The sequence below is a fragment of the Lepus europaeus genome, chromosome 7 (assembly GCF_033115175.1).
Source record: "Lepus europaeus isolate LE1 chromosome 7, mLepTim1.pri, whole genome shotgun sequence".
NCBI classification, from domain to species: Eukaryota; Metazoa; Chordata; class Mammalia; order Lagomorpha; family Leporidae; genus Lepus; species Lepus europaeus.
Genome location: NC_084833.1, coordinates 47,850,223 through 47,873,004, shown reverse-complemented (window position 1 = coordinate 47,873,004; position 22,782 = coordinate 47,850,223). Strand labels below are relative to the sequence as shown.

At 58.8% G+C, this 22,782-nt stretch overlaps 1 protein-coding gene across 3 annotated transcripts in view; it reads right to left on the bottom strand.

The window, feature by feature from the left end:
• Positions 1-364: 364 nt before the first annotated feature.
• ABCC8 (ATP binding cassette subfamily C member 8) overlaps positions 365-22,782 on the bottom strand; it is a 72,050-nt gene continuing 49,632 nt past the window's right edge. For 2 of the 3 annotated variants that reach the window (XM_062198093.1, XM_062198094.1), the window contains exons 17-39: positions 19,586-19,618; positions 18,056-18,091; positions 17,448-17,546; positions 16,079-16,163; positions 15,651-15,731; positions 14,610-14,747; positions 13,455-13,580; positions 12,374-12,473; positions 11,945-12,186; positions 11,680-11,846; positions 11,036-11,105; positions 10,084-10,241; positions 8,203-8,295; positions 5,604-5,706; positions 4,988-5,101; positions 4,603-4,723; positions 4,254-4,384; positions 3,059-3,137; positions 2,797-2,905; positions 2,457-2,560; positions 1,721-1,854; positions 947-1,009; positions 365-502 (exon numbers count right to left, since the gene is read on the bottom strand). In XM_062198093.1, the coding sequence (XP_062054077.1) occupies positions 365-502; positions 947-1,009; positions 1,721-1,854; positions 2,457-2,560; positions 2,797-2,905; positions 3,059-3,137; positions 4,254-4,384; positions 4,603-4,723; positions 4,988-5,101; positions 5,604-5,706; positions 8,203-8,295; positions 10,084-10,241; positions 11,036-11,105; positions 11,680-11,846; positions 11,945-12,186; positions 12,374-12,473; positions 13,455-13,580; positions 14,610-14,747; positions 15,651-15,731; positions 16,079-16,163; positions 17,448-17,546; positions 18,056-18,091; positions 19,586-19,618 (2,524 nt within the window). Of the gene's footprint in view, positions 503-946; positions 1,010-1,720; positions 1,855-2,456; positions 2,561-2,796; positions 2,906-3,058; positions 3,138-4,253; positions 4,385-4,602; positions 4,724-4,987; positions 5,102-5,603; positions 5,707-8,202; positions 8,296-10,083; positions 10,242-11,035; positions 11,106-11,679; positions 11,847-11,944; positions 12,187-12,373; positions 12,474-13,454; positions 13,581-14,609; positions 14,748-15,650; positions 15,732-16,078; positions 16,164-17,447; positions 17,547-18,055; positions 18,092-19,585; positions 19,622-22,782 lie in introns of all 3 variants that reach the window. The other variant, XM_062198092.1, reaches the window with a different exon arrangement.

Below are 22,782 nucleotides of genomic sequence, written 5' to 3'. Positions count from 1 at the left end.
TGGAAGCCAAGGAGCACGGCGTCAGGAGAAAGCAAAGCTGCAACACCTTGATCTTGGACTTGGGCCTGCAGAACTGTGAGAGCCAAGCCACTGCTGCTACAGTCCCCCGGTAGTTTGTCACAGCAGCCTGACAAAGGCAGCCCTCCTTTCACAGACATGGAAACGTGCTTCCGCCCACGCTCACACGGCTCCTTCAGGTCTGCCCCGTGCCAAGGACAGGCACCCACCATCCACTGCCAGCCCCAGCCCACCAGACAGGGGCCTCCAGCAGCGAAGACAGAATCTCTTTATTTACAGGCGATTGGCAGTTAGAAAACCCAGGCGGGGGGCAGGCGGGGCTGGCGTGGCAGGAGGCTCTGGCGGCTCACTTGTCCGCTCGCACAAAGGAGGCAAAGATGCTGTCCTGGCGGCTGAGCAGCTTCTCAGGCTTGTCAAACTCGAGGATGGCGCCTCGCTTCAGGACCATCACCAGGTCGGCGCTCAGGATAGTATGCACACGGTGCTGGGCAGGCGGGAGGGGCCGGTCAGGGCGGCGGCCGGCCCCATGTTTAGGTGTGCTCAGGATGTCCTGTCTGTGGTCACTGCCTTTCCTGGGTGGCTGGGATCCGAGCCCTCCATCCATGACTACCACCCTCTCCGCTCGCCACCCTCATCTCTGACCCAGAGGCCCCCATGGCCTCCCAACCCCCACTTCCTATGGAGAAGTAACTCCAGCCTAGCTCCAGGGCCTTGGGACAGGGGAACCTTGGAATCTGGAGAGAGGAGGCAGAGGAAAGTGCAGGTGCACACGTCCCCCGATCCCCGGTCCCTGCCAGCTCTCCAGACTCCTTGTCCTGAGCTGCTCCAGGGTCCTTTCTTGGTTACCAGGATGAGGCCAGCCCAGGGGCTGCAGCAGGCCAGCCCTCTCTCTGGGTGTCCCCATGCACCCCTTCAACAGGCCCCTTACCGCGATGGTGACCACAGTGCGGTCTGCGAAGGCCGTCATCACCACCTTTTGGAGGATGTTCTCCTGCCAGGTGGAAGCAGCAGCTATTGGCTCACCTGCCCTGCAGGAGGCGGGGCCCAGGTCCCCAACCGCAGCCCCACCCCCACTCTCTATCTGACTCCATCCCCAGGAGTCCAGCCAGGTTTCCAGTCTTTGGGGGCTGACTCAGCCTGTTGGGAGCTCAGGTGAGTGTCTGCTTGTGCTGTGTGGTGGGTGACAGGCGTGAAGTCTGCATACGGTTGTATGTGTGGTTGTGTGTGCATGTGTGTGGTTGTGTATGTGTGGTTTTATGTGTGTTTGTGTGTGTGTACGTGTGGTTTTGTGTGTGGCTGTGTGTTTATTGTGTGGTTGTGTGTTTATTGTTTGGTTGTGTGTATATGTGTGGTTGGATGATTGTGCAAATGTATGGGTGTGTGTGTATGTGTGAACATGTGGCTGTGTGTGTGTAGGTGTGGTTGTGTTTGGCTGTGTGTGTGTGTATGTGGTTGTGTCTGTGTGTGTGTACATGTGGTTGTGTGTGTGGCTGTGTGTTTATGCATGGTTATATGTATGTGGTTGTGTGCCGGTGTATGAATGTTCCCCAAGACTACAGGGACTCAGGGTCCGAGTCCTTTGCCCTCTGGATCACACACAGCCAGCGCTGTTAAAGGCAACGTGAGCCTCAGCACTACCGTGTGCACACCTGTCTCTACCGCCCCTCCCAAGCCCCTGGAAGGCCTGCGTCCCGGGACCGACCGTGGCCATGTCGATAGAAGCTGTGGCCTCATCCATGATGAAGATGCTCGTCTTCCTCACGAAGGCCCGAGCCAGGCAGAACAGCTGCCTCTGGCCCTGGCTGAAATTCTCCCCACCTTCGGTGATGATGGCATCTGAAAAGAGCCCCCGGGGCAGAGAGCAGGGCCGTGTTAGTGGGGCAGAAGGGAAATGTGTGGGTGTGAGTCAGTGTGCCCAGGGGTGGGTGCACCTGACATGTCACAGACGCCATTTACGTGGGCTGTGGTAAGTTGTGAGCTGCTGCGGCCCTGGGCCATCCTGGGAGGGGGCATGCGCTGTGGGGGCCTTGGCTGAGTGCTGGGGTGGGGCGGGGCCCTCGCAGCTTTGACTGGTGCCTGTGGTTTCCCAGCCTGTCTCCTCCCCAGGGCAGAACGGGGCAGGCGGAGAGACGGGATAGGGCCCGGCTGAGGACACTGCTGTACTACTGGGGACTTGCAATGTCTTTCACAGGGACCCTCCCAAACATCCCACTGTGTCCACAGGAGGGGCCAGACCCTGGACTGCAGGGGTCCCCTGAGTTCCCTGGGTACCTGAATAGGGAGAGGATGGACTAAATGGCCCTGGGTGGGGGGCGGGTCTCGCCGGGCCTCAGGCTCCAAACTCAGAGCACACCTAAGACATAGATGCAAGCCTGCCCTCCCTGGCCCCTAGGGATCCTTCGGTGCCCACCGCCCCACACTCGGCCACGAGCGCTCACCGAGGCCTCCCGGCAGTGCCTTCACCACCAGCTTCAGCTGGGCAATCTCCAGGGCCTCCCAGAGCGTGCTGTCGGAGCACTTCCTCTCGGGGTCCAGGTTGAATCTGGAGGGGCACAGAAAGCCCCCGGGGGGAGGACACCAGGGGGCAGAGATGGGGCATTGACCTCAGCCCTGAGGGCCTGGCTGGGCGGGAGCACTGAAGAGGTGGCAGTGCGGGGGTGGGGGGGACTTGTCACCGGGGCCTGCCTAGGTCCACTGGGCACAAGAGGGACCCTCTGGTGAGCTGCCTGCCCCGCCCCCACCCTCTGTGCTCCACCTCCAAGGGGCGGCAGCGCTCACCGGATGGTGCCACTGAAGAGGACAGGGTCCTGCAGGATGATGGAGAGGCGTGAGCGCAGGGTGTGCAGTGGCAGTTTGGCGATGTCGATGCCATCGATGATGATGCGCCCTGCACGGACAGGATGGCACAGGTGCAGCCGGTGCCGGGGACGGGTTCAGCCTGGGGCAGGCGCCCGTGAGGACGCACAGGAAGGCAGTGACATCTGGCAACCCGTCAAGGCTGAAGTCCCCTCTGCTGGCTGTGGGCACATGTGCGGCTCACCTTCGAACATGTCCAGCATGCGGAAGAAGGCCAGCGAGAAGGAGGACTTGCCACTGCCTGTGCGGCCGCAGATGCCGATCTAGAAAGAGGGAGGCAGGTGGGCCTCGGAGGCCTCTGCACTGGTCCCCGGGGTGTGTGCAGGTGGGGGAGTCCATAGCGCCCCTCTGTGCCCGTCTTCTGCCCAGCGTTTCTTTGGCCAGGGCTGCCTTCAGGTTTGGGCTTGTTTCCTGCACTGAGTCCAGAAGGGGCTCCCACGGGCACCCGAGAGTGAAGTGTAAAGTGAGGATGTCCCTGTGGCTGGGGGCTGGGGTGGGTCTGGGTGTGCCTGCTGTGCCTCCATGAGCAATGGGTGTGGCAAGAGCTCACGGGCATGGCCGACTGTGGCATGCTGGGATGTGGCTGTGCGCCCAGCTTAAGCTGCAGCCGTCTCTGCACTGCCCCCTAGCTCTTGGATACTGGCAGACATTACAATACGGGGGTGGGTATTTGGCACAGCAACGAAGATGCTGCTTGGACACCTGCATCCCATGCCTGGGTTTGGGTCTCGGCTCTGCTTCCAGTGCCAGCTTCCCGCTAACGTGCACCCTGGGAGGCAGCAGCGATGACCCAAGCAGCTGGGTCCCTGCCACCCTTCGGGGGAGACCTGGGTTGAATTTCTGCTCCTGGCTTTGGCCTGGCCCAGTCATGGCCGTTGCAGGCATTTGGGGGGTGTGCTAGCAGATACGAGATGTTTATCTTCCTGTCTCTTTCACATAAATGGAAAATAAATTATAAAACCAAGAAATTACAATAGCGGACCAGTCTGGAGACAGGATGGATGGGAGGGGGTGGAGCAGGGCAGAGTGCATGTGGCCACAGTGAGGAGGACAGTCGCAGACAGCGACAGAACGAGAGACACAGCTGGAAGGAGAGGGCAGTCAGGGAGATGGGGCCCTGGGGCGGTCAGGAGGAGAGCGGGGCGGGGGTGGGGAAGAGCGCCAGCCGGCTGGCTCTCTGAGGACAAGGGCAGCTCAGTGGCTGTGCTCCAGGGAGACCCGCAGAGCACCTGCAGGGAGGCAGACCCCGAGCGCGCCACTCTGACTCCTGGTCATCGTCTCCCAGGTGGACGAGTGGGGAGACTGAGCCAGGAGGAGGACAGGGGTGGGGGAAGGCGGCTGGGGCCTGGGGGCGGGGTGGGGGGCGGGGGGCCCCCGACCTTCTGTCCGGGGGAGATGAGGGCGTTGACGTGCTTCAGCACGGGCTTCAGGGAGCTGTCGTAGCGCACGCTCAGGTTCTGGATCTGGATCTTCCCTTGGTCCGGCCAGTTCTTTGGTATCAGCGAAGGAGCTGGGGGCCGGGCTGGGGGTCAGCCACAGCCAGGATCCAGGGGGGCCTCCCCTCCCTCCCCTGCGCCCTTTCCCCTCGTGCACCCCTCACCCAGCAGCCCCTCGTAGCTCTCGGCCTCAGTGAGGGAGCTGGGGGCCGGGCTGGCGGTCAGCCACAGCCAGGATCCAGGGGGCCCTCCCCTCTCTCCCCTGCGCCCTTTCCCCTCGTGCACCCCTCACCCAGCAGCCCCTCGTAGCTCTCGGCCTCGGTTTTCAGGAGCCCGTGGATCCGCTTCACAGCCCCCAGCTGGATCTCCATGTCCGCCAGGTTCCTCACCATCCAGTTGAGGTAGTTAGAGACCTGTGGGGAGTTGGTCACCGGGTTCTGTCCCCACCCCTCGGGATGGCTCTTCTTACATCGGAGGAGGGCCAGGGCCCCCAGATGCCCGTGCTGCAGGGTCACAGTGATGTGGCCTGTCACCTGCCACCAGCCTGGGGTCCGGGCCACCTCCCTGCTTGCAGGGCTCCTCTGGCGTCAGACTCAGCTCAGCCGGGGCTAAGGCCTGAAGTGGGCCATATCTCAGCTGGGGACGGACCCCTCCCTGCCCCACTCCTGCTCACTCACCATGAGGGCGTAGGTGAGGCCCAGGCCCACCAGGCCAGCAGAGAGCTCCCTGTGCAGGGAGTTGGAGATGGAGGTTGCTGCCGCGATGAGTACTACGCATGCGCCAATGTACTCCTGCAGAGGGAGAACAGCCGGTCTGGGCCCTCAGGAGCTGGAGCCACAGCCCCCCATCCTCCCTCACTCCCTTCCAGGGCAGAGAGCTGCTCAGCTGAGCCCTGGCCCCGGCCCTGCAACTCACACACACATCATCAGGTGCAGGAGGCCTAAGGCTGGGGCGCCGGAAGCCAGCCTGTGCCCATCCCCAGCAGCCTGCACACCCCTGAGCAGGTGTGCCTCACCAGCTGGCCCATCATGCGTACAACATATGTGTGTCATGGGACCCACTACCACACACACATTCATCACAGTTGCACACACAACCATGCTGGCTCCTGGCATGGCCAAGCCCCCGGGCAGTGAGAGGCGGCAAAGATGCTGGGAGGCCACCAGGCCTGGGAGAAGCAATGGCTCACTGTGCACACAGCCTGGCACCCCACCCTCTGGTCCACGATTGGCCCTGGCTCTGGCTCCGCAGCCCTGGGAGAACCCCGGTCCCGTGGCCTGGGGTGGCACTTGCCATGCGGACTTCCAGCCACCTGTTGGCAGCCGTGAGGAAGAGTGAGGCGATGTTGTTGGAGTCTGTGTATTCCAGGAGCTTCTGCTGGAACCGGGCCTCGTACCTGGGAGGGAAATAAAGGCTCTGGGAGGTCCATGGGACACCTGGACTCTCCAGCCCTACAGAGGGGCCCCCGGGGCCTCAGCTCTGGCTGTTGCGGCCATTTGGGAAGTGAACCAGCAGATGGAGGACCTTTCTCTCTGCCTGTAACTCTGCCTCTCAAATAAATAAATTTATCTTAAAAAATAAAAAGAAAAAGAAAAGCTGTCTTGTCACCACCAGTCTAATGAAGACCAAACTCAAGGGACTCAGAGGGACCCAAGAGGGACCTTACTGGGTATTTGCTTTTCCCTTTTGGGAAGTGCTTGTTGGCCTCTGATCATTTCTGGGTGGAGAGTATGGGCTGAGGAGACTGGAGTGAGTCTCCGGGCTGTGAGAGAGCGTGTGATTGCACAGCAGTGGAGTGGCTCTGGGCGAGTGGGTGATGTGTCAGAGGCAAGTGTGGGACTGAACATCTGAAGGGTATCAGCAGTGTGTGTTGAGAATGTGGGTGTGCGAGCACGTGTGTGCGAGGGGCCCTGCAGGATGGCCGTGTGAGAGGGGAGCTCCTGCCATGGGTGGGTGGAGAGTCCCAGCTTTGGAGCTGTGCAAACCCATGGTGTGTGTCTGGATTGAGCCTCTGTTTTCCTCGTCAGCAAAATGGGATTATCAGTTCTGATATGAAACAACCTCTGATCCCAGTGCTGGGCACTCTTGAAACTCTGGAGGAAGGAGCGAAGCCTCCTGGGAAAGTCCAGGAGGTTAGACAGGCCTGGGTTGCACGCACCGGCTCTCAGAGTCTGTGTGGCCTGGGCTGGGTTCCCCGCGTGCCCTGGGGGTCGCTGGGGGGGAAGGGTTAAATGCAGTGGTGCACACGCAGCACTCAGCAGGGTTCCTGGCACCCTGGCACGTGGTGAGTGTGCAGGCAGTAAAAGCAGCTAGCTCTCAACAGGGCCGCGTGCTGGGCTAAAGCCAGGAAACGGAATCCACTCAGGGAGGATTAAAAAGCCTTTTGTCACATTTAAGAATCATTTGTTATGTCGGTGCTGTGGCGGTGGGGCGGGGGGTGGAGGGCTGGCTGGGCAACAGCTCCTTCAGGGGACAGGACGCTGGAAGCCACCCATGAGAGGGTCTGGCTCCCTGCCCCTGTCTCAGCCCTCTGGGATACCAACTGTGAGTGGCACATCACCAAGACCTAGGGTGTCTGGGGACCGGGAAGTGGGAGGCACTGGGGAAGTCCAGGCTGGAGCACAGGAGGTTGGGGGACTCCAGGGGCTTGCACGGGGTCAGGGGAAGTCCAGGGGCCAGAGTCAAGGCCAGGGGGAGTGCGGCTCGGCTCCATTTTGCTTCACTCCCACACGACCCCCAGGAGGGCATCTCCCAGCGGCCCCAGGGAGTCAGCGCCGACTGCAGTGTTGCACCAGGGCCTGGCACCTCCCGGGACCGATACTGGACTTCAGGGGTTAGCGGAGGAGACGCCAGCCTCTCAGGGCCCTTGGCTGGTCCTGCAGCCCTAAGGTCACTCCTGGACCCAGGGCTTGGTGTCACATGTAATTGTCACACCCCTCGCAGCTGTACCATCCTAAAAATAGCCCATTATCACTCGCTGGGTGAGGCTTAGACACCAGAGCCCAACTCTCTGAGTTAGGGGTCTCTGGCCCGCATGGCTGAAGGAGTCGTGCCCAAAGACCCAGACGCTCCCATCCTACCCTGCCTGGGGCAGCAGCACCTCCTCACCCCCCAGGCAGCCACGATGCTCCGGGTCCTGCCCAATGTCACTGAGCAGCGTGGCAGGCAGATGGCAGATGTCTTTGGGAAACTCTTCCAACCTGGCGAACGTTTAGCCATCCTTTGAGTCTAAGGTCTGATGGTGCCTCTTGCAGGAAGCCCTCCATGACTGTCTCCGTTCTGTGCTCCCACAGCCCTGCTCCTGTCCCAGGGTGTGTCCTGGCCTGCTCGAGGTCCGGCTATGAATGCCTCCAGGGAAGTGGCTCACCTGACTCAGTTTTCAGTGCCTGGCACGGAAGCAGTGGTGAGTGCTCAGAGAATGACTGAGCCGGCAGGTTCCTGTCTGAGCTTTGTGGGACCTTACTCAGAAAGTTCTACAGTCTCTCTGTGCCTCAGTTTCCTTATCTGTGCTCTGGGAACAGTCATGCTCACCACCCAGGGGCACCATGCAGAATGAATGTGAGTAGCACGCAGGGTGCTCAGCATGATGGACTTGACGGAAGGAGGCCTCAGGCTGGCCCACGTGATCTAGAACTTTCTAGCATCAATACTCGAAGCTTCGTCCCAGCCTTCTTTCATGTCGTGCCTTAGCTCATAGGCACCCTGGGCTTGTCTGCAAGGCTGGAGTGCTCCTCTCTGGATGATACAGCCGGTGCCCACCTGGCCTGGCCCAGCTGGTGGACACCGCCTGGGCCTTGGGGCCTGAGGAGGGACCCTGAGAGTTGAATCTTGTGACCTGTGACCTGGCCCCACTCCCATGCCATTCCTAGCCAGGGGAGAATGTGACTGGTACCTGAAGGCCCGGATGGTGGTGAGGCCCTCCACGGTTTCCGCAAAGTGAGAGAGCAGCGGGAGCTGGGTGGTGTCATCCAGCTGCTGCAGGTCCCTGTGCAGGGGACAGAGAGCAATGATTAAGGGCGCAGGCTCAGGGCCCAGCCCAGGCCTAAACCTAGCTCCACCCATCGCTAGCGCGTGGGCAAATGGTTTCACCACTCTAGGCCTCAGAGAGAGGGAGACAATGGCAGCTCCCATAACACTGTTGCTTCAGATCGTGTGTGCCATGGGTTTCGACGCTGCCCTGAAGGCGCAGGTGCTGTCAGCCCGGGCGTCGCTGGGGCCCTGTCTGGGCCTGCGCCTGCACGCCTTCTGTAAAGCCCCCCTGCGGAGCTGAGGCTGGGCAGGCAGTGGCAGTCCCATCTTCCAGAGAGCAACCTGAACCCGATACTCAGCCCTTTCAGCGCCTCCTTCCCCAATAACTGCAATAGGTTTCAGCACATCACTGGAGGGGACCTAAACAGCCTCTTGAGGGAGGAGCGGCCAGAAGTTTCCATGGCAACAGAACGGCCTCCTGTCTCCTACAGGTGCATGCTGACAGGAGTGCCAGTGTCCAGGAGGCCAGGCTGGGATGCTGGAAGCAGCTTTTCTGGACCAGGGCCAGAGGACCAGGGAGAAGAAATGACTGTGTGGGGCAGCTCGTGCAGTGTTCCACAGGCACCTGTCACTGTGTTGAGATCAATGCTCTGTTCCGAGCGCGTGGTTGGGGACTGTGGTCATCCCCGCCCAACCACTGTGTACACGAAGGTTCATCCTGCGGGGCAAGTAATCATGGCCAAAATGCATCCAAACTGAACTATTATTACTGCTAATCAGCGCTGAGACTCTAGTTCCTAGCCAATTCTGCGTGCCGGGGAAAGGCAGTTAACCTTTCTGGCCACAGCCTGCAGTAAGGAGTGTGTATTACATCGTACGTCAGAGCGCACTTAACTACTATGACCAAAACAAAGACGGCATGAAGCAAAGCTTACGGCTAGTACATGAATACAGACTGATGTTTACTATTTATTTTTTTTTAAAGTGCTGGTGGCAGGGCTGGGACTGTGGCACAGTGGGTTAAGCTGCTGTTTGCAATGCCAGCACCCCTTATCAGAGTGTGGGCTTGTGTCCCAGCTGCTCTGCTTCTGATCCAGCTCCCTGCTAGTGTGCCTGCGAAATCAGCAAAGGATGGCCCAAGTGTTTGGACCCCTGCCACTCACGTGGTCCTGACCATTGCAACCGTTTAGAGAGAGAACCAGCAGTTGGAAACTCTGTGTGTGTGTGTGTGTTTCTCCCTCTTACTCTCTCTGTCACTCTGCCTTTCAAATAAAAGGGATGCTGATCGTGATCCATGACATGACTTCACACCATCGATGGGCAGTGATTGGGAGTTTGAGAAACACTGGCCTAAATTTCCCCTACAAGTTTTGAATCTGTTAGTCTCACAGCATCCCTCCCTAAAGGGCCTGTCAGAGAAGGTTCTGAGGACGCTCTGAGCGGGAAAGCAGTGTGCACAGCTCCAGGGCTCACGAGGGCAAATGCGGCCGGTCGGTGGGGATGGCACGGAGAGGCTCTCTCTGCACCCATGCCCCGGTGAACACTGGCAAAATGAATGACGGGCTCAGGCCTGGGCATGGTCTCTGACCTAGCACTTTCCCCTGATGATGCTCCCAAGGAGGTGATTCAGACACGACTGCCGTGTGTGTGCGCTGACACGTGGGTGTATCAGGGCGGTGAGGTACGGGTATCAGGGGAGCGGGACTCTACCGCGGTCACAACGACTGTTCTAGTAAGTGAGCCAAGCTGCCCACTGCAGAGCACCCCTCCTCCCACCACGGAGGCTGGCAGACGCTGCCGTCACCTGGACGCCACCCGGAAGTACTTCTGGATGAAGTAGCACACGACAGCCAGGGGCAGGAGGGCCACAAGGAACACAGGTGTGACGTAGGAGATGACAGCCAGGGCTGAGACGCAGAGCAGGGTGGAGCGGCTCAGGCACTCCAGCGTGGAGGGGATGTGCTGCGGGAGGCAAGGGGGAGAGCGCCAGGTGAGCTTTGGTGTCTGTCACCTGCCCACGCACCCCAGGCCCTCGTCACATCTCTAGCTATACAGTGAGCTCCCTGCAGGCAGGAATCACGCCTCTGCTTTCTCGTCATCCAGGGCGGTGGTGGACAGAGAACACAGACTGGGTCAGAAAGCACGTTCTCCACCCGGTCTGCCATCCAGGTGTAGGAGAGCCGGAGACTTCCTAGCACCAGCCTGTGGGGAAGGGGCCTGGCTATCTCCCCCTTATTCTGTAGGTCTCATGGGATGGCTCCAGGCCCTCAGGCAGCATTAGAAGCTGATGGGGGCCAGTGGGCAGCGCTGTGGCACAGAAGGTTAAGCCAACACCTGCAGCGCCGGCATCCCATTTGGGCACTGGTTCTAGTCCTGGCTGCTCCACTTCCAATCCAGCTCCCTGCTAATGCACCTAGGAAAGTAGCAGAGGATGGCCCAAATCCTTGGGCTCCTGCTACCTGCATGGGAGACCTGGATGAAGCTCCTGGCTCCTGAGTTCAGCCTGGCCTATCCCTGGTCATTGTGGCCATTTGGGGAGTGAACCAGTGGATGGAAGACCTTTCTCTCTCTGTCTCTCCCTCTCTCTAACTCTGCCTTTAAAATAAATAAATAAAAAAAAAGCTGATAGGGTACCCCCAGTTCCTTTAATGGAGCTCTGATCACCTGCCCCAGGGACCTCAGCATCTGAGAGGAGAAGCCCCCAGGGCCTGCCTGGCCCCTCCAGCCCAGCCCAGATGTGGCACGGTGCTCTGTACCTGGTCGATGGTGTTACAGTCGGAGGAAAATCTGTTCAGGATGCTCCCCAGGGGCGTGGTCTCAAAAAACCTAAGATGCAAGCAGAACAGTTCCTCCTCCACGTACTGATCCACTGCCTGCTGACTGAGTGAACACAGTACCCTTCACTGCAGCTTCTGGGGGCCAGCCCCGGGCCCGGCTTCCTGGGAGCAGTTGCCTTCGCGGGGCAGCAGACACCTGGCCTGCGTCCCTGAGAATTCCTGCAGCTGTGCAAAGATGAGCGATGGGCTGGCCTCTCGCTGGCTCGCTGACTCTCAGGCCCCACCTGTGACCTCTGCTACTGCTTCGGCTGCCCGCAGGGCCTGACCTGCTCCGGGACACAGAGTCCCCTCCAGACAGACAGCCTGCCACTGGCCGACCCTGCTGGACCACCTTGGCTGTTAGCTCTCCCGTGGTGACCCAAAGTCAGCCCACCCCCAAGCAGAGGGCCTCAGACCACAGACTGGGGGGCAGACAGAAGGGGAAGGAAGTGTGGAGGCCACAGAGAGCTCACGGAGCTGTAAAGTAGGGTGCAGCCAGGTGGCGAGGTCTGGCATCGACGAGGGGCCGGGTCACCGTGTTCCCAGCTGCAGAAGCTGCAGGCTGGCCGAGGGAGACGAGGTACCTCATGGGAGCCAGGATGATCTGGTTGAGCAGGCTGCGGTGCAGCCTCTTGGCCACCTTCAGCCCCGTCCACTCCACGGTGACAGAGGTGACGAGGCACAGCACGATGCCCAGGCTGCAGAGCACCGTGAACACCATGGCGTAGACGGTCTGGTCCAGGGTGCACTCCTGGGTGGGAAGAGAACCAGGGGGTCCCGGGTGCCTGCGGGCTCAGCCCTCTCCCCCAGCCCCACCCTGCTCCCTGCTGCGGGGGCTGCAGGCCGCACCTGGCTGAGGGAGCAGTTCCTGGCCGTCGGGCTCAGGGTCAGGGCGCTGTCCGTCCACTTGGCCAGCCAGTAGTCGATGGCCACCAAGACCATGTGCTTGAGCAGCTGGGAGAAGACGAGCAGCGAGAGGAGGAGGATGCCGGCCGAGGACAGGTACTTGGCGCAGGCCTGCCACGGGATCTTGGCGCGCTGGTGCAGCACCGAGGACAGGCTGTCGTCCTCCTCGCTCTCGGCCACCTCCTCTGTAGGCCCCGAGAACCCACCCCGCAGCGTCACGCTTCACAGCCCTCTGAGGGTGAACCACAGGGCATGCCATCCCCACTTACAGACGGGAAACGGAGGCCCGTGACCTCAGCCAGAACCCCTAGCCTTAGGTCTCCCCACGCGCAATGGGACCTCGGGCCGTCATTTCGGTCCCGCTGTCTGTACCTTCCTCGTCTTCCTCATCCTGCAGAAGGCCGTCTCTGGAGGACATGGCCCGGGGCAGGCCCTGCGATGGCTCCGTGGCTTTTCTCTCCATGACGGTCTCCTGAAAGACAGACGGGGTCCGGCCACCTTCAGGGATGCCCAGTGTTAGGTTTCCAGTCCCTCCTGCCTGGGAGATGTTCCAGATGGATGTGCGTTCATTTTGCCAGGATTTACTCCTTCATCTTCATCAGCTAGAAGTGCTCCAAGGTCCCTGTAGGGAGCTACCTCTCCCATATTTGTAGTCTCTGTGATTCAGGTCGGGCTAGCTCCATGGGCGGGCACATGACCCAGGACCGGCCAATCCTCACTCCACGGGCGGGCACGTGAGAACTGGCCAGTCCTCACTCCACAGGTGGGCAGGTGACCCAGGGCTGGCCAATCCTCACTCCACAGGCGGGCACATGACCCAGGACTGGCCAATCCTCACTCTACAGGGAGGCACGTGACCCAGGACTGGCCAATCCTCACTCCACAGGCGGGCATGTGACCCAGAACTGGCCAATCCTCACATTCTACATCCCTGGCCCCCATGATTTGCTCAGGGATGGGCCCATGACCTCTTTGGACCAAGGGAAGTCAGCCCTGGGACTCCGCTGAACCACCGTGACAGGAGCACCCTCTTTGTGGCAGTGTCTTGAGCAGGGAGATGTGAACCTGAGACTGCTGCTGGCTCTCACCATCGCCAGGAGAAGGAAGCCAATCTGCGGGGAGCAGAGGCAGGAGATGGGGAGCCAGAGTGGCTGATGGCACCTGGATCCAGTGACACTCGAAGCTAGGATGCAGCTGGGCCCCTTGGCTCCTTTTTTTTTTTTTTTTTTTGCTTACCCAGTTTGAGTTGGTTTTCTAGAACTTTGCAACTAAACGCTATCTCTCTCTGGATAAGAGAAAGGTGCTTAGCTGATTCTGCCCTGGGTGCCTGGCACAGATTTGGGCTTCTGTGTGGTAGGAGCAAGTTCACGATCCACTCCACACCTGTCCTCAGTGCAGCTTCCCGCAGGGCCCTCCCATCCTGGGGAGGCCGCCTGGCCCCCGGCGGACTCACCTTCTCCAGCTCTTGGTCCTGCCGGTTCATGAGGGTCTTCCAGTGCTCAAAGAGCTGGCACTCAGACCTCTGGAAGTCCTTGAGGGTCCCCTCCCTCTGGATGGTGCCGTCCTTCATAGCTATGATCTGCAAAGGCAGGAGCACACCCGGCTTGGGGGCTGGCTGGGGGGCAAGCGTGGCAGTCGCACCCAGGCCTGACCACGAGTCTGAGCTGGATGTGCACATCCCCTTCCTCCTCCAGAAACGGCCTCTGGCTCGTCCACGGCAGTGGGGCCGTTGTGGGAACCCCTCACCCACAGGCTCCCAGGACTTCAGGTTTGGCACACCCCAGGGTAGATCTCAGTGGTCAGGTTGCAAAGCAAACGAGTGTATCCTGGTCAAGCTGACAGCTCAGCCACCAGGAGCCACCAGGAGCCACCAGCGGCCACTGCGTACACTCGATGGGCTACTTCAGGCCACCCTGGGCTCCTCCCGATGGTGGCTCTCTTGGATCCCACCAGTGGTCGGCAAAGTGCTGGCTGGTCTGTCTGTGTGATCATGCCTCTTCGAAACCAACAGAGCTGCCCACTGGAAACACTCAGTGCTACCACCACGTGGGCTCGCCGCTAGTGGACACCCACCTCTGCTCCCCTCTCCCCAGCCCACCCCATCCTGGGGTTTACAGAGGATGCCCGGGAGTCCTGCTCCCTGACACCCCAAAGAAGCAGGCACCTCAGTGTTGGGATTGCCCTGAACGACCTTGCCAAGGTCACTACATTCTGCACCTGTTCGAGTAGCTTTGAAAAAAAAAAATCTGGAATCTCCTTGGTTTTCAGAGTAGAGGAGGGTCTCATCACACATGGAAGGAAGACTCCTTTGGTGGGGGTGAGGGAGCAGGACACAGGCCCGCAGCTCAGAGAGGGCATCACATTTTGGCTGCTGTTTCCAGCAGAATTTCTAGAGGAATGGGAAGCACTTATGTATCGAAAGTCACAGCATCACTACCTTAAAAATTAACACGATTAATGGAAAAGTAATGATGTTCTAGCTCCCAAAGAGCATGGGGGTTGAGGCAGCGTGGGGGTTCATAGCGGTGCAGCTACGGAGACACCTGACTGGTCCCTGCCTGCCTGCCTGCCTCTCTCACTGCCTCCGTACCCCCATCTAGCCTCTCACCCAGTCGGCATGGGGCAGGTACTGCAGCTTGTGGGTCACCAGGACCACCGTCCTGTTGTCGTCCCGAAGCAGCTCCAGGATCCCCGCCTGCATCAGGTGGTCGCTCAGATGGACGTCCAGAGCTGAGAAGGGGTCATCCTGCCCAGGGCGGGGAGGACAGGGGCAGGTGTGAGGGGAGGGGTCACAGTGAGTGGGTAACCTGTCAGCGTTACAGCAGCTCTGGTTTTGGGACTGACACCAGCTGGCTGAGTGGCCTTGGACAATCAGAGATCTGAGTTTCCTTCTTCCAACTCCCTGTCCAAATGGCCTCCCTCTTCCCTTCTGTTTAATGGACTCACCAAGGCTCTCCTCCAGGAAGCTCCCCCTGATTACTCCAACCCACACAGTCATCTCCCTGGACAAGGTCCCCCATAGTCTGTGCTACATGGTTTGGCTTTGAACTTGACTGTGCCTCCTGAGTATGGGTGAGTCTTTTCTCCCTAATCAAACTCTCAGTTTTTGAGGTCAAAGGCCAAGTCTTAGCAGTTTTCAGTAGCAACCAAGGTACTGACACAGAGCGTGGCATCAAGAAGGGCAGGGATAGCCAACAGGTTTCATCTCATGTTTGATAACTTGTGGGATTCTCTAGAGAAGGATTCTGGGTTCCATGGGAAATAATACCATGATCAATTAGTAATGTTTGCTTTGGGTATAAAACGGGAAGCAGCAGCATGAATTACAAATACTTGCCATCCCGGTGACTAGGCTGTATAAGTGCTGATAGGTCGGAGCTGTCAGAGAGAGGTGGCCTGGAACTACTTGTCTCCCTTCCTTGCTACTACAGAGCTCAGAGTGAGTTCTGCAAGGGGTCATCTGTGCTATCCTTGCTTGCACTGGCCACCCTATGGAAAGATGAGCAGGACATGTCACTGGTAGGAGTGGTTTGCTCCTGGTGATGGTCGATGGGTGGCAGATTCTGGGTATCTGGGTGTGTGTGGGCAGAAGGCCAGGGAGGTGGTCAGAGACCAGAGCCCCAGGGGAAGTGCCCACCGGCGCACTCACCAAGAAGACGACATGGGTGTGCTGGTAGAGTGCACGGGCCACACTGATTCGCTGGCGCTGACCACCAGACAGGTTGATGCCCTGTCACCAAGGAGGAGGAGCAGATCAAGCCCTCAGCGACTCAGGGCAGACCGTCCTGGCCCCTCCCAGAGGGTGAGCTCATGGGACAGAAGCCTGGCTCTAGCCATGTGGACAGAGAGAACCTGTGCATGTCTACCAAATCCATTCATGCAGAAGAGGCATGGTCCCCAAGTCGTTGAAGAGTCATCATGCAGGTAACAGGGACCACCTGACCAGCGCACACCAAGGCAGAGGAAGTGGGCGTTAAGTCACACACGAGGAGGGTGGTCACGGGAGAATCCTGGTTGTCCATGCTTACAGAGGGGGACCCCGGAGAACGGACAGGAGTGACCCAAGCCTGTACTAACCCGCTCCCCAATCTGGGTCTGGTCTCCGTGCGGCAGGATGTCGATGTCCGGCTGCAGCGAGCAGGCGTCAATGACCATCTTGTACCTGGAGCAGGTGGAGCCGGGGGAGGCAGCCCGTCAGCCTGGCCAGACCTGGGCCTGAGCACTTGCGGAGGGTCAATCTTTAGCATCTAGGGACCTGTGCCCAGGGTGACATTGGCTTCAATGGGCCTCCCGCTTGGGTACAAGCAAACACCACGTGAGCTTGGAAAGAGCTGAGGTCGGCACCTCCCACAACCGTGGGGAAGGTTAAATATTTGAAGGACAAAATTGGATGGGAGCAGATATGCTGAGTAAGTGCCCAGAGGGGGCCTGTCGCTCCGGGGTGGTGGGAAAAGCTGCAGCCAGAGCCTGTGTTCAGGCAGGCTGCCACCTGGAAAAATGACCGCTGGCTGCTTGCGGCAGTAATGATGATGGCTGGGCAAATATTTGCTCAGCCTATAACTCTCGGCCGGCCCGGTCACCTGGGTGGGGGCCAGCCAGGGTCCATGGAAGCACCTGAGTGTCTTGGTGATAAGCTGTACCGAGGAGTCTGTTGGCCACTTTTGGATTTGAGATCCGCTGTGGTCACTTACTGGCTTAGACGGACGTGGGCAAGTACCTAACCTTTTTTTTTTTTACCCTAAATTTTTATATATTTAACTTATTTGCATAGCAGAGAGACTGATAGAGATCTCCCATCTGCTGGTTCACTCCCCAAATATATGTAACAGTTGGGGCAGGGCTGGGCCAGGCTGTAGCTAGGAGCTGAGAAGAGGCAGGGACTCAGCTACTTGGGCCATCACGCTGCCTCCCAGGGTGCACACCAGCAGGAAGCTGGAATTAGCAGCAGAGCTGGGGCTTAAACTCTGGTATCCCAACATGGAATGCACTTGTCCCAAGTTGCGGCTTAAGCACAAATATCCACTTCTACCTAATCTTTCTGAGTCTTGGTTTCCTCATCTGTATAGTGGGGACAACAGCAGGTGCCAGTGGAGGCTGTCGTGAGCATTAAAGGAACACAGGTACACAGGGCTTAGCGCGCTGCCTGGCACCTGCTAAGAGCGCAGTTGATGCTGGCTCTTGTTATCGCTGGAGGGAAAACAGTGCCCACATCTCGGAACTGGGGTGGGAACTGCAAGAATGGGACGCCCCGGAGAGAGCGCATCCGCCCTCACGCCTGCCTCCTGCCCCTCCCCCACCACTGGAGCCTTTCCAGATGGACCATATGGAGTTGGCTGGAGAGCAGCAGCCTGGAAAGCAGGGTATGGGGGAGGAGGGAAAGGCAGGGCTGTTCGCTGAGGCTCAGGCCTCCCCTCCCCCCACCTGCCTCCCTCCCGTGGGCTGTTACCGCTGCTTGTTGAAGGGGCTCTCGAAGGTGATGTTCTCCTCCACGGTGGCGTTCAGCAGCCACGGCTTCTGAGATGCATAGGCCACAGGGCCTCTCTTCCTGGAAAGAACGGGGCGGGGTGGGTGGGGGCCTCCTGGGGGGCTCATCCTCAGAGGCAGTTGTCCAACAGAGGGCTTAGACCAGCGCAAGGGGTTGGGGGCAGCGCTGAGATGGGAGGTGGTGTCGTTGGCTGAAATCTGCTGTGTACGGCTTCTGGTAGTCTCCTCCCCTCCCCACCAGGGCCTAAGCCACTTTGGGAGGCCTGGCCCAGCCAGCCAGTGGGGAGCGCAGAGCGTGCCCAGCCAAGGACTCATGTGACCCGCCTCTCTTCCTGTTGAGGTGTCCAGAACCTCCCCCCACCATGGAGGAGCATGTTTGTACAAAGCGGAGCCATGGACGTCAGCCTGATGTCTTTAGGACCCCCGACCCCACACTGATCTAGGGGCAGGGAGCAGCTAAATGGACAGAAGCCACCAGCTGCCTGACAGGGATCCTCCCCAGCACCCCAGGGGCTGGGGCCTGGGGCCATCCTCCAGGGTCACATGGGCAGTTCTCCCAGCACCTGGTACCTGACATCCGAGAGGGCCGTGTTCTCCCGCTCTGGGCTGCAGCAGGGAGGAAAGACACGCGTCAGAGTCCCCCAAGAAGAGCATCCTACACAAAGATCTGGAGCTCCCTTGGTCCCCACCTGACCTGAATGGACCTTTATCACCCCTGCGGCCAAGTCCACAGCCACAAAGGCTGCACGGAGAGGTGTGGGGAGGGTGTGGCTGGCCGTGGGTGTGTGAGGAGGCCCAAGGTCCTGCCTGAGAGGGACAGAGGGAGCAAGGCACCCTTGTGCAGGCTCTGGGTGGGGTGGGGGGTCTGCTGGGTCAGAGGAAGATAAGGCCCAGGAAGTGGTCCGGTCTGGCCCAGCCTCTGCATCTGGGCTCAAGGAGGGTCTCTGGCAGACAGAGCCGCACTGTGGCTGGGGCAGGGAGCGCTCCCAGGCTGGGCTGGGCTGACAGCAGCACCTGCGCGTGGTGGCTGGGAACTCCCAGCTGACAGAGCCCAGAAGGGCTCCGGGCGAGATCTGCAGCCGCATGCACGTGGCCCCATCAGAAGGCAACAGAGGCATCTGAGGCTTCTGTCAGGGAGGCCATGTGAGCCGTGGGGCCCAGGCGCCCTGGGTGGCCCTGAGCTGCCCCAGTGTCAAATGTCCTGTCATTTTGTTCTCATAGCCCAGCCTTGCACTCGTCACATGCCATGACTGATTTTCGGCTCGAGAAACCCTGTCTCTGTGACTCGCCAGGCAGGGCTGTCATCACACCCCGGCACTCGGGGACAAGGTGCAAGAAAGGGCAGAGAGAACACCGGGAGGTGGGGCATGTTTGGTGTTGGAGAGGAAGGGTGGGGGACAGGGATGGTGTCGGTCAGACTTATATACAAGAGCCAACCAGCCCTAGCAGTCCTGACTGCTCGCTGCCTGGGGTCTCTGTGCTGTCCTTGGAGCCATGGGGGCAGGAGGATATTCAGAGCCTCATCAAGCCAAGTCGCTTGTGCTTTTAGGCTTGTGCACTGAACAAAGCGGCAAGGCCAATTCTCTGTGCGGCCTGAGGGGCACCTCCCTCCTCTTCTGACTGTCATGTTCCTTAGCCTCTTAGAGTCTTCCCCAAAGCCATTTTAATATATTTTCTAATCATCCTTTCTCTGACACAGTTTCTTTACAGTTCAGGAGTTTTTAATGCATTCACAGGCTGTGTGGCCATCACTACCATCTAGTTCCAGAACCCTCCTCCCATCCCCCACCATGCAGTAGCAGTCTTCCCACCCCACCCCACCTCCGCTCCCTGGCAACCTCTGATTTACTTTCTGATTCTACCCACTGCGAAATCCCGCAGATACCCTGACACCTGTTCATGTGCTACGGCCCTTTAGATGGGCACAAAGCATCATAATGTCCAACTTTTTCTCCCCGCTCAGGCCCCCGTTGAGAACGCATTCCCTTGGCCTCATGCCTCTGGAAACACGAAGGCTGCTCCTCACCCCACCCAAGCCCCCACCCCCGGCCAGCCCTTCCTTGCACTGGGACCCACTTCTAACCCAGCCCCAAGCCGTACCTGTGGTCGTCTCCCGTCTCGCTGTCAGGAAGGCTGCTAGGATACAAGGGAGAATGATCAGGAGCCCTCACTGCCCGTCTCATTGCCTTGCCACGAGAAAGAAGCGATCCCCACCCCACCCATCCTCACACCACCCGTGGATCCCCAGTGGCTTCCTTGGGGCAGGAACTGATCCTCTCAGTCCCCCCGCCCCCCACGGCACCTGGCCAGGCGCCCTCCAAGTGCTCTAAGAGGCATTGAGACAGAGCGGCAGTGAGGCTGCTGGGGCACCAATGTTGCTTTGTTGTGGGGAAAGCTAAACTCAGAGAGGGAAAGTGGCTTTCCCAGGGTCACGATCATTTCACACACTGCTTTTCGAACTGAGCCTGGGACCCAATAATGGGGTGAGTCGTTGCCCAGCACTGAAACAGGAGCAGAAAACGCCTGTGTGTGCTGATGTGGTTAAGATCAGTCTTACCTTTTGTGGATCAGGTGTTCCTGTTAACTCACCCGGGCATGAACAGAGTGCTATGGACTGCACCCCGCACTTACACTAGGGACATCTTTGGAAAACACCGGGCGAGGTGACCTGAATTGTGTGCCAACTGTGCCAGCGCTCCTCCCCCTGCCCCCGGGCCACCACCTTCCAGAAACCATTGAAATGTGTGCTCCTGACATGCACACTGGGGGCGCACACTGGGGGCACTGGGTGAGGCTGTGGATCTTATTTTCATCACAGTGAAAACAGCCAGCAGTTATGGAACCTCCTAAGTTCTGAGGCAAGACTGGCATAGGGTTATCTCTTTTCAAGTTTAAGTACATGAAGGAGGTTTATTTTGATTGTCCTCACTTTACAAAGCAAGTGAGACACAGAAAGGTTAAGTCATTTGCCCAAAGTCACACAGCCAGCAAGTAGCAGAGCAAACAGATCTGCCTCCAAAGCCTCATGCTCCGGATGTTCAAGCTGCATGACTTCCCTGTGGCTCCCTACGCCGCCACAGTGCAGAGGTATCCTTCCTGGCCAGAAAACCAAGACGGGCAACACCAGGGACAGGGAGAAGCGTGATGAGATCCCCCTCCTGCTGAGGAGCAGGACTGGATGCAGAGAGCCCGGGGGATGTGTGGTTGCCAGGCCCCTGGGTTCCCGTTCTCTGATCTTTGTGGTCTCACTGCTTCCTTCTCTCAACCCATCAGCAGCTCGCATTCATCAGCCACCAGATTGCTGCAATTTACAATTTACAGACAAGCTGGTAACATGAGACAGATAAAACCCCGAGGCTGACAAATTCCAGCTCTGTGGCCACAGCCCGATAAGCGTATCTCTGGAGACCTCCTGCCTTGACTGCTTCCAGGGTAACAAAGCTGTTATTCCAGCCTCCGAGCCTCCACGGCTACCGGACAACAAGGCTGCAGCCGGCCCTAACTCTGGTGCACCCCAATTGCCCTCCTAATGGACCACCTTGCTCCCTAATGAGCTCCTGGGTAGGGTAGGCCTGTCACCCCCAGGGCATGTCAAGGCCGGCAGGCTGTCCTTTTCGGCCCCCATGGTACTCCGCACAGGACAGATCTGTAACAGATGGAGGCTGTGGACTCACACAGCAATCATTCAGGAAGAAGGAAGGAAGAGAACTAACACTATGCAAAGTTGCCTGCACTCCCCGTCTCCTTCTTACCACCCTACCCTCACTTTACAGAGGGGGAAACCGAGGCTCAGGGTTTGCATAACCACCTGATGTGACAGCACCAGGAAGCAGGGAAGCTGGGGTGTGAAACGGGTTCATACTCTCTTTCCAGGCTGTGTGCGTCTACTTAAGCAGAAAAGTGAACAATGGGATAACTGGCAGGCATAACTGGAACAAATGGGACAACTCTCCTCTCAAGTGAGTGCTGAGTTCTTAAATGGGTGGTGAGAGCATTTCATTCTTCCTCTGCCCGCACTTTGCAGACCAAGCACTGGGTCAAAGGGACCATTCCCCCCAGTTCTCCAATCTCACAACGCTCCAGCCAGCCAGCTAGGAGCCGGGCATCTGTGCAGCAACCCGCATCAGGGCACAGAGCCTGCCCTGCAGGGGCTCACAGCCTGGTAGGGCGAATCGGACAGGTACAGAAGTCAGAGAGTTGTAGGAGCCAAAAGGAAAGTGGACCCACAGGACATTAGGGAACTTGTTTGGGAAGTACACACAGGCACAAATGCACAGAGGAAAGACTGGAAGCTTCCAGTGGCAGGACACCAGGTGGTTTCATCTCCTGTATGCAGGTGTATTTTTTCAAATTCAATGGGCATTCTTGGGGAAGCAGAGAAAAATGTGATTTAAAAGAGTAGTTTGGAGGACGAGGAAATCTACCAAAATAAGGGAGAGTTGGCAGACAAATTCACAGTTGGGAGGGGCCCTGATGGGTGGGCCAGAAAACGCTTGTGTGTGCTGATGTGGGCAGTGGGGGTGGAGGGAGGGGCCGGGGCTGGAGACGGACACTGCACGGGGAGACGGGCCGTGGGAGAAGTGGGGGGAATGTGGGTTCTAGAGTGTGTACGTGCAGGCTTCTCGGCAAGCTCCCTTACTTAGAGAAGCCCGTTTGTTTATCTGTAAAATGGGAGTGAAGCTCTAACCTCACAATGACACAGAGAGTGTGAGTTCCGCAGACAGCTGGTAGCTGGCTGGAGGGAAGTTGGTGGGGCCCGAGACCTGGGGGCACCATTCTCTCAGCTTAGTGCGGAATCCCCAAAGTGCATGCACAGAGAGAGTCCAATGATCCCACCACTTGCTTAAGACCCTGGTGATAAACAAGAAGCAGGAAGTAGAAGCTGAGAGTAAATTAGGACTGCCAGGGCTCCACTGTGCGCTCACCCTGCCAGGCAGCCTGTCGCCGCCCTGGAACCGTACCTGTCACCATAGCCCTTTCCGCTCCGTGTCATTGGGTCCCAAGGCCAATGAGAGGGAAGAGGAGATGGAGTCTCAGAGAGGTGATGAAACCTGTCCAAGGTCACAGAGCTAGCGCCAGGCCCTCTGCCTCCCAGGCCAGGCTTAGTCGTCATTCCCGCTACGGGTCCCTTCTCCTGTCTGTTCATTCGCTGCCTTCCCACACCTGCCTCCTCCAGGAAAGCTGGGTGCACCTGAGCCCCTGCAGCCAGCTCCCCACTGGCTCCAGGAACTACACAAGCAGATCCGACCCAGGGGACGTCCCAATCAGGGGTCTCAGCAGGCTGGTGTCACACCAAC